The following is a 10,015-nucleotide window of genomic DNA, read 5'->3' as shown; positions in this document are numbered from 1 at the left end:
TCTGCAGAGAATATAAGCAGTCTGATTTCGGTGTTGACCATCTGGTGACGTCCATGTGTAGAGTCTTCTCTTGTGTTGTTGGAAGAGGGTGTTTGCTATGACCCGTGAATTTTCTTGGCAAAACTCTATTAGCCTTTGCCCTGCTTCATTCCTCATTCCACGGCCAAATTTGCCTGTTACTCCAGGTGTTTCCTGACTTCCTACTTTTGCATTCCAGTCCCCTATAATGAAAAGGACATCTTTTTTGGGTGTTAGTTCTAAAAGATCTTGTAGGTCTTCATAAAACCATTCAATTCAGCTTCTTCAGCATTACTGGTTGGGGCATTTACTTGGATAACTGTGATACTGAATGGTTTGCCTTGGAGACGAACAGAGATCATTCTGTCATTTTTTAGATTGCATCCAAGTACTGCATTTTGGACTCTTTTGTTGACCATGATGGCTACTCCATTTCTTCTGAGAGATTCCTGCCTGCAGTAGTAGATATAATGGTCATCTGAGTTAAATTCACCCATTCCAGTCCATCTTAGTTCGCTGATTCCTAGGTCAGGGGGAACGGCCTAGAGTGCCAGGCTGCTACGGCTCAGGAATGGCCGAGAGGAGCTACCCTGTGTCCGAGGTCAGTGGCGGCCGGGAGGAGCTACCCCGTGTCCGAGATCAGAGGAGCCACCCTGAGCCTGAGGCCAGGGGCGGCAGCTGGGAGGAGCCACCCACGTCTGAGGCCAGGGCCGGCGGCCGGGAGGAGCAACCCAGGAGCGGTGGCTGCGGAGGCACAGGAGGGCCTAGAGGAGCTTTCCCACGTTGAAGGTCAGGAACCGCAGCGTTAAGGAGATACCCCTTGTCCAAGGTAAGGAGCAGCAGCTGTGCTTTGCTGGAGCAGCCATGAAGAGATATACACGAAGAGGTGCAAGAGAAACCAAGTAAGATGGTAGGTGTTGCAAGAGGGCATCAGAGGGCAGACACACTGAAATCATACTCACAGAAAACTAGTCAATCTAACCACACTAGGACCACAGCCTTGTCTAACTCAATGAAACCAAGCCATGCCTGCGGGGCAACCCAAGATGGGTGGGTCATGGTGGAGAGGTCTGACAGAGAGTGGTCCACTGGAGAAGGGAAGGGCAAGCCACTTCGGTATTCTTGCCTTGAGAACCCCATGAACAGCATGAAAAGGCAAAATGATAGGATACCAAAAGAGGAACTCCCCAGGTCAGTAGGTGCCCAATATGCTACTGGAGATCAGTGGAGAAATAACTCCAGAAAGAATGAAGGGATGGAGCCAAAACAAAAACAATACCTAGTTGTGCATGTGACTGGTGATAGAAGCAAGATCCGATGCTGTAAAGAGCAATATTGCATAGGAACCTGGAATGTCAGGTCCATGAATCAAGGCAAATTGGAAGTGGTCAAACAAGAGATGGCAAGGATGTTTTGGACAAGCTTCCCAAAATCAAATTCTAAATTTTACTTCCCCTATGCTGTTTCTCGTGACCCACAGCTGAACTTTATGAAGCTATAAACTCTGTCTGCATGCCTGGTGATGGTTTAGTTGCTCAGTCATGTCTAAACTCTTTGAGACCCCATGGACTATTGCCCGCCAGGCTCCTCTGTCCATGGGATTTTCCAGGCAAGAATACTGGAGTGGTTTGCCATTTCCTTCTCCAGGGGATCTTCCTGACCCAGGGATCAAACCCAGGTCTCCTGCATTGCAGGTGATTCTTTACTGAATGAGCTACCACCTGCAGGCCTGCTGCTGCTAAGTCACTTCAGTCGTGTCCGACTCTGTGCGACCCCATAGACGGCAACCCACCAGGCTCCCCCGTCCCTGGGATTCTCCAGGCAAGAACACTGGAGCGGATTTCCATTTCCTTCTCCAATGCATGAAAATGAAAAGTGAAAGTGAAGTCGCTCAGTCGTGTCTGTAATTCAGAGAGGTCTTTATGTCTCACTGTGAGTATATTTTTCTATATCAGGAAGTATGAGAGGCAGCATTCTAAGATATGGCCCCAAGACTTCTGCCTCAGATGTACATCTGTACGTCCTCCTTGAGTGTAGGTAGAACTCGTGAATATGATAAAATGCGAATATGTGATGTTGTATTTTAGAAGGAATTTGTAAAAACTTTTATTTTACTCTAGTATGGTTGCTTTACAATGCTGTGTTAATCTTTAGAAGGGATTTTGTAGTCACAATTACTCTAGTCAGTTAATTTAAAAGAAGCTTGGTTAGTGCCCTCCCTGTGACATATTTCTTTTTTTTCACTGATGTCTAGTTGATATATCATAGTATATAAATTAGTGTACAATATAAAGATTCAAAATTTTTAAAGGTTACACTCCATTTGTAGCTATTATAAAACATCGGCTACAGTTCCCATGTTATACACTATATCCTTGTAGCATATGTGTGTTGGTCGCTCAGTCGTGTCTGACGGCGACATAGAATTCTCCAGGCAAGAATACTGGAGTGAGAAACTGTTCCCTTCTCCAGGGAATCTTTCTGACTGGGGGAATCAAATCCTGATCTCCCACATTGTAATCAGGTTCTTTACCGTCTGAGCCACCGGGGAAGCTCATCCTTGGAGCGTGCGTGTGTGTGTGTGTGTGTGTGTGTGTGTGTGTGGTCCTGTCTGACTCTTTGAGACCCTAGGACTGTAACCCACCAGGCTCCTCTGTCCATGGGATTCTCCAGGCAAGAATACTGGAGTGCGTTGCCAGGCCCGCCTCCAGGGATTCCTCTCCACCCAGGGATTGAACTTTCATCTGCTTCCATCTCCTGCACTGCAGGCAGATTCTTTACCCACTGAGCCACCAGGGAAGCATATTTTATGCTTTATACCCTTTGTAGCATATTTTATGCTGATGGTCTGTACCTCTTAATCCCTTACCTCTACATTGCCCCTCCACCCCTCTCCACTGGTAATCACTGTTTTGCTCTCTATATCTGGGAGTCTGCCTCTTTTTTGTTATATTCACTAGCAGATTGTAGTCTTTAGCTCTGTGAAACATTTCTACGTGGCAGATTCCTGAAGGGGCATTTACTGATATCAGGGAGCCACAGGACAGATTTATCAGTCCTAATTCCAGATATCTGTTCAAATGTAAACTTGGCCATGATCCCACCATATTGGGGGATGTTATCCCTCTCCTTAGGCGCCTCCGGTCTCTAATCTTTCTGTTTTTTTTCCTTGTCTTTCAGTGTTTTTTCCTGTTTTTTATGACCATGACGCCTTTGAAGAGGACCGGTGGGGCATTTGGTAGAATGTCCCTCCATCTGGGTTCAGGTGCTGTTTTCTCGTGGCTAGATTGGGGTTCACAAAGGTGGTGTCCCTGTGAAAGCGCGTGATACTGCATGACTTACTCTTAGTGACGCTAGCCCGAAGCCTGCAACCCTCACCCGGACCACGTGGTTCAGGGGCTGTCTGCCAGCTGTTTCTGCTCCACTATCGAGTCACCATGTCTCACTTTCCCTCCTTTGGAATTGAGTCCCCAAATCCAGCCCACTCTCAGGGTTGGGGTGAGGGGGTGGAATTAAGCTCCACTTTCTGGAAGAGAGACCATCCCCAGATAGGATTTCACCAACCAGTGTCAAGAGACTAAGTCGGACTTTTGGGAGCAAGTGCTACAAAACCCTCTCAGGAAAGCTGGCTTGTATCTAGCTTGCAGGGTAAGCCTTAGAGATCCAGCCAGGCCAACCAGGATCCTTTGCATATTTCGGGGACATCAAAGAAGAGCCAAATTCACCAAAAGGCGTAGATACGGCAGGTGAAGCTCGGGCTGTTATCTTCAGTTAGCAAAGGATAGAGGCTTTTGAAGTCCACTTTGAGACTCCTTAGGGAAACTTCCAGTAAAGCAAGCTGAACTCCTGCTGTACCTGTGTAAAATGATCAGGGCAAATTCAATGAGACCTGGCCAGGAAGGTCTTACTTTGAGATTATTTTTAACAAAAGGGACAGCTCAAATATTATTTAGTCATTAAAAAAACCAGAAGGAAATCCTGCTATTTGTGGCACCGTGGATGAAGCCAGAGAACAGAGAGAAATTAGCCAGACAGAGAACACTTAAAATCTGCATGATTTCTCGTATACGTGGAAGTTAAATTAGCCCAACTCACAGAAACAGAAGAATGCTGGTTTTCAGGAGGTAGGGGATGGGGTGAGGAATGGGGTGATGCTGGTCAAAGGGTACAAACTGTTACCATAAGCCCTGAGGATCTAAGGTACAGTATGGTGACTATAGTTAGAGTGCTGTATTGCTACATGAGAAAGTTGCGAAGCAAGTATATTTTAAGCATTCTAACCACATACACCAACTCCAGATCACGTAGGACTATATTTATTGGGGGAAAAAAATCTGCGTAGGGTGTTTCCCTGGTGGTCCACTGAATAAGAGTCCGCCTTGCAGTCGCCTTGCACTGATTCCATCTCTGGTCTATTAAGATCCCACATGCTGAGCAGCAACTAAGCCGGTGCGCCACAACAAGCGTGCGCTCTAGAGTCTGTGAGCCGCAATGAAGCCTGAACACCTTCAAGCCTGTGCACGGCGACAGGAGAAGCCACTGCAATGAGAGGCCCATGTACTGCCGTGAAGAGTAGACCCCAGCTCGCCGCAACTAGAGGAAGCCTGCCTGCAGCAACGAAGACCCAGCTCAGCCAAAACTAAATAAATAAAATTATTTTACAAAATCCGTGTAGAAGCGGATCCATGCAGTTCAAGCCTGTGTTGTTCAAGGGTCAACTGTATTAAAATTATAAAAACGTCATAAAACTGGGTGCAAAAAAAGGGAAAGCTGATCATTTCTCTGCCCCTGTGAGTCAGTTTTGCCCAATCAATATTCCTGATCTATAAACCTGTTTGTTCTTTGAATATCTGACCAGTTGCCCCTCATAAATCATGAAATAAAGACAATCTGTAACATGTATTCATTTCACACCAGCGTGAGAACAGTGACTTTTTCCCCTTCTTTGAAAGTTATCCATGCCCTGTTGTTCTTAGATGCCTCCGCCTGGCACTCTAACTGCAGATCTCGTTGCTGTCTGGGTCTTTTCACACTCGTTTCCCTTCCCTGGAACTCCATGACTTCTCCCCAGTGAACATATTCTTTCAAACTCCCCAGACAAGGTCACTGCCCCACCTGTGGCCTTGCATGATTCCAGTTACCACCTTCTGGCTTAACCCATAACACCCTAGTGTGGGGCAGCGAAAAAGAGTAGCTAGGGATGTGTGTTGATGTAACAGATATATGTTTTGCCTAATGAACTCCTAGTAACCCTTCAAAACCCCAGCTCCAATGTCTCTCCTTCCTGTGAAGAACCTTCATTTCTCCTCTGGCCTCCTCTAGTACTGGTGTCTCCCTGTCTGGCCCATCCCCGCCCCCATGGGACTAGGGACTCTGGCTCTTCATCCCCAGGACAGGGAGGTTCTCAGGAGTCCCAGCATTGTGCATATCTGGAAAAAGGAGATTTGCTGAATCACAAAATCCAAAAGTGTTTATTAAGTGAGTTTTGATGTAGCACCATTCACAGTAAGGCAAGATTCTTGATCCTGGGGCAGAATTTTGAGTCTGGGCTTCGTAGAGTAGGTAGAAGTAGTGGCTTTGCTGAGTCAGGGATCAAAAACAAGGACAGGTATGATTTCATTCTTGCACCAGCTCCCTCCCAGGACACGGGTTGTCAGTCACTTCAAGTGGACTTCCTTGGACAGGTCAGCTGTGAGTTGGCAGACATCTGGCTTCTGGCCCTGGAGAAGGTGGCCATGAGTTGGGGTCCTGAAAGGAGATCCTACCCTACCTCCACCAACCAGATCCCTCCATTCCCTGCCTGGCTTACCTGGTACAACCGGCAGACAAGGTGTAGGAGATGTTCCTCGTCTTCCATGTGTTCCTGAACAAGCAAGACAGGGGGTTAAAAGTTCCACTGGCCCCCAGTGTGGCCCTTGCCTCCTGCCTCCCAGATCAATGTACATGCCCATCAGCCTGGTCCCTGCCGGGGGGCCCCAAGAGTTCTTACCCCATTGACAACGACCCAGGGCACGTATTTGTGGGGTGGCCGCAGAGCGTCCGTGAGCTGAGCGTTGAAGTGCAAGAGCTGCATGCCGCGGTTCCCCCTAGCACACTCCATGATGGAATCCGGGGACACCTTTGGCGCATAGATCTGCAGGCACTGAGGGCAGGTGGCGAGCTGGTCAGCAGGGGCATTGCTTCAGCTTCCTCCCTGTTATCTCCCCAACGGTCCTCCTTCTAGCAACCCCCAGTCCCCCAAGCCCAGTTTCTGCTTCCTTACTGCCAACAGGAGACAGTCAGGTTTCCAGGAATGCAGCAAGGCTCCTAAACAGCAAGTGCTTAACACATGCCTAAGTGGAGGCCCCCAGGGCAGGGGCTCAGGCTGCCTCCCAGAAGACCAGACCTGCAGCCCCACCCCTGCAGTGTTTTATTTTCCCCAGAGCATCCGTACTTGCTGTTCCCTCTGCTGGGAACACTCTTCCTCCTCCTTCCTCTGAGTCTCCTGAGTGTTCCCTCCTCCTTGGCACACCCCCAACCACACTATGACTCTGCAGGGCTTGGAGGTGTCTCAGGGAGGCTTTAGGTCTCTTGGGTGGCCCAGATGCTGGATGAATAAATAAACAATCAGGGCAGATGAGTCACCCTTTTGGGAGTTCTTTTTCATAATCCTCCAGGGAGGGAGGTGGGCCAGGTGTGTCATCTCCATACCCCAGAGGAGGATCACTGTCTGTGTCCTTGTATATTCCTGTTCAACCAAGCCCAGCTCAGAGGCACCTTGTCCAGGAAGCCCTCCCTGATCTATCAGGCAGCCCCGCAGAAGATCTTGGTTCCTTCCATTCAGAGACTGAATCTTTGAGAAAGGAGGCTGTATTCCTGGGACTGCACAGAGAGTGGCAGTCGGGGCCAGGACTTGAGCCTGGGTCTGTCTGGATGCAGGGAGGCCAGGGACCCCCAACCCAGGCTGAATGAGGGGTGTTACTCACCGGCTTCAGGTTTTGCTCCATGTCATTCATTTCCTCTAGGCAGACAATGGTCAGGAAGGCCATTTTCTGCTTCAGCTGGTCCAGCAGGCAGGCCTGGGGGTGGAAGCAGGCAGGCAAGGATGTGAGTGGCTCAGAGCACCCTCCATCCCAAGGACCACCCCAAGAATAATCACGAGGTGTCCACCAATCAAGCAGAGAACAAAGACACAATTAAATGGAGGCTCACAGGCAAGGGACAGAGCTCTCTGCAATCCCTTCTGAGTCATGATTTCACCTTCCTTAGCAGGGCAGTCACCAGAGCCTCTGTGCCCCTCCCTTGGGAACTGAGGGAGAGGGGAGCTGCTCACCTCCACTTTGTTAAGCATGCACTCCCGCTCACCATGCTGGCACGTGAACTCCCACTTGCCGCTGACGTTTCTTTCCTGAAAAGCAACGAGGTGAGTGCTGGCTGCCCCCTTCCCCAGGCCTCTTTCCTGTGGCCACGTGCCTCCATTTCCAGGTCCCCAGGCACCTGAGCGTTCCCATAGGGCACCAAGGTGACGTTGAGGATTTCCCACACCATCAGCCACGTCGGGAAGAGCTCTCGGATCAGGAATTCCCGGCAGCCGGGGCACAGCGCCTCATAGTAGAGGCTCACGTTGACCAGGGGAACATCAGGCTTCTGGGGCGATGCCTGCAGGCACAGCTCACCGACCTGCCCGGGAGGAAGGGGTGTGAGTCAAGTTAAACTCTCTGGCAGGAAGGAAGCTGCAGACCGTAGGTGTTCTATCTCACACTCCTTCCCCACCTTGCCAGGTGGGAGTCTGATGCTGAGGCTTCACCGAAAGCCTAAATCTTCCTAAATATCAGCCAGATTGCAAGATGGATGTGACACAGATTTGCAAACAGTCGGCAGTTAATGGAGGCACAAGGCTTGCTTTCCTCCAGGAGATGAAACTTCTTACCCAGGGGGAGACAGGGTGGAAGAATTCACGGCCTTCACCCGCCTCGGTAGACTTCCGGGGGTGTGTATCACCACCGCCTGCTCCTTTGTGGCCACTTCATCCCCTCGAGCCATGGCCCTGGGCTGAGCAAGGACCTGCACCTCTCGGACTCCTTATTTATTCTTCCTCTCCACCAGCCCGCTGAACTCCTCCCAAGGCTACTGCAGAGGCGGCGCCTAATAGGTGCTGACTTCCGGCTCCAGCTGAGGGGTGGCCGGCGGCCTTGTCTGTGAGCAAGTGGTTTAGCCTCCCGGGCATCTGTTTACTCCGGACCACAAAAACGCGTGCTCTCCCCGGAACGAAACGCACCCTCGATGAATGCCCGTGGCCCGGGGCCGGCAGCTCAGCTAGTCTGGGATTCCTTCCCCTGGCCTAAAAGAGGGGACTCTGATTCTCGCTCCAGATGTACACAGCTGGTGCTCGGTGCACCTTGGGGGGAGGAGGGAGTTGCGGGAGCATGGGGTCGGGGGCAGCGGAGGGACTCGGACTCCAGATGGGAAAGCGAAAGGGAAAAGAAAGTATGGCCAAAGTGCCGGATTGAAGGGTGGGGTTGGGGAGGGGGTCGCCACCCCCCTCCCCCCGGGTAGCATCCTCTCCGGCCCCCGGTGGTCCCCGTCGAAGTCGGGGGGTGGTGGGAGGAGAGGAGCGACCGGCCCCCCAGCTGGGCGCGGGCCCCGGCTGGCCCGCCCGCCGCGTCGCCGACGCTACCTGGCAGGGAGCCGCCCCCTCGGGGAGCGCTTCCAGCGAGGGCCACCGCGTTGCGGCGGGGACCTCCGGCGGCAGCAGCAGCAGCAGCAGGAGCAGGAGAGGCGACGTGGCCATCACAGCGGCGGCGAACGCGCGGCGGCGGGGAGCCGTGGCCCCGGGAAGAAGCGCCTTTAACTCGGCGGTGGCCCGGCCCCCAGGCGGAACCCGCCTCCCGGTGCCCACGCCCCTCGGGGGCCCGGGCGGGTGCCTCTGGGTGTCTCCACTTTTCTCTCTGGGTCTTTCTTCCCATCCCAACCCCACCCCAGCCCCATCCTCCCCCACCCCCCGCCAGGTGCTGGGACCCCAGTCACCTGAACAACGCGCTGCCCTTCCATCTCCCCCAACCCTTCCCCGCAATCACCCCGGCCCAGCCCTGTGAAGCTGAGGCTGAGCACCTTGAGCAGAGGTGAGGTGGGGGCTTAGAGACTGAGAAACAGAGAAGTGGAGAGGAAGGAGGTCTCTATGGGGCCCCCCGCAGCCCCCCACCCCCACCCCAGTCCTAGCCCATGGACCCGACTCTCCCACCTCCCTACCCTGTGTTCCCATGGGAGGTAATCCCTTGCGCTGGTGTGGGCAGCCAGGCCCCCTCTCCTAGCTTGGCCCATACCCCTCCTCATTCCCAAGCTTCACCCCTCCCCCTCTCAGGCTCCCCAACCCAGACAGCGTGGTCTCGTGGGGCTGACTCAGGCTTGACCACAGCCAGGGCCAGAAAGCAGAAGCCAGTGCTGGGAGCGGCACCTCAGTTCTCTTGGCACCCCCATCCTTGGCTGGGGGGTGGGAAGAGAAAGCTGGTCTTCCTTCTAGCTACTCTCCTGGGCTTGAGGAGGGGTGCACCCCTGCCCTCTGCCAGCTCCTTTGGTAGAAGAGAAGCCTGGGTTGAAGCAGTCCTTACCTGAAGCCTGTATGCTGTATTAATACATGGGATGCGGGACTGGTCCTGTAGGACCCAAATCCAGGGGAATCAGGCAGACTCAGGTTTTCTCCAGGACTGTGCTGGACACCTCAGGTGATGAAGCCCCGACTTCTCCTTTTGTTAAGCAGGAGAAGTGAGGTTTAGGGACTAAAGCTATCATGAAGGGCTCAGAACAGAGGGAGCATTGCCCCAGGCTGGGGGTAGGGTGGAAGGTGTTCGCAGGACGGCAGACTGGGCAGAGAGAATAACCCAGATAAAGGCTTGGAGGCTGGGAGTGTTGGGGATGGAACCAACACACTCAGACTTTGCAAGGCAAAGATTTGGGCCCCACCAGAGGAAACGCTCCCCACCCTTGCCTGGAAATCAGCCCAGCCCCCAGCTCCACAGCC

The 10,015-nt window shown here is 52.5% G+C and overlaps 1 protein-coding gene across 1 annotated transcript; it reads right to left on the bottom strand.

Moving 5' to 3' along the window:
* Positions 5,467–8,858, bottom strand: IFI30 (IFI30, lysosomal thiol reductase). Its single transcript, XM_018051426.1, has 7 exons — positions 8,675–8,858; positions 7,495–7,677; positions 7,331–7,405; positions 6,984–7,076; positions 6,008–6,160; positions 5,828–5,881; positions 5,467–5,738 (listed from the first exon to the last, which is right to left on the bottom strand). The coding sequence occupies exons 1-7, from the start codon at positions 8,786–8,788 to the stop codon at positions 5,676–5,678; spliced, it is 735 nt and encodes a 244-aa protein (XP_017906915.1). The 5' UTR covers positions 8,789–8,858; the 3' UTR covers positions 5,467–5,675.

This window comes from Capra hircus, chromosome 7 (genome assembly GCF_001704415.2).
Source record: "Capra hircus breed San Clemente chromosome 7, ASM170441v1, whole genome shotgun sequence".
NCBI classification, from domain to species: Eukaryota; Metazoa; Chordata; class Mammalia; order Artiodactyla; family Bovidae; genus Capra; species Capra hircus.
This window is presented reverse-complemented; position numbering and strand designations above follow the sequence as displayed.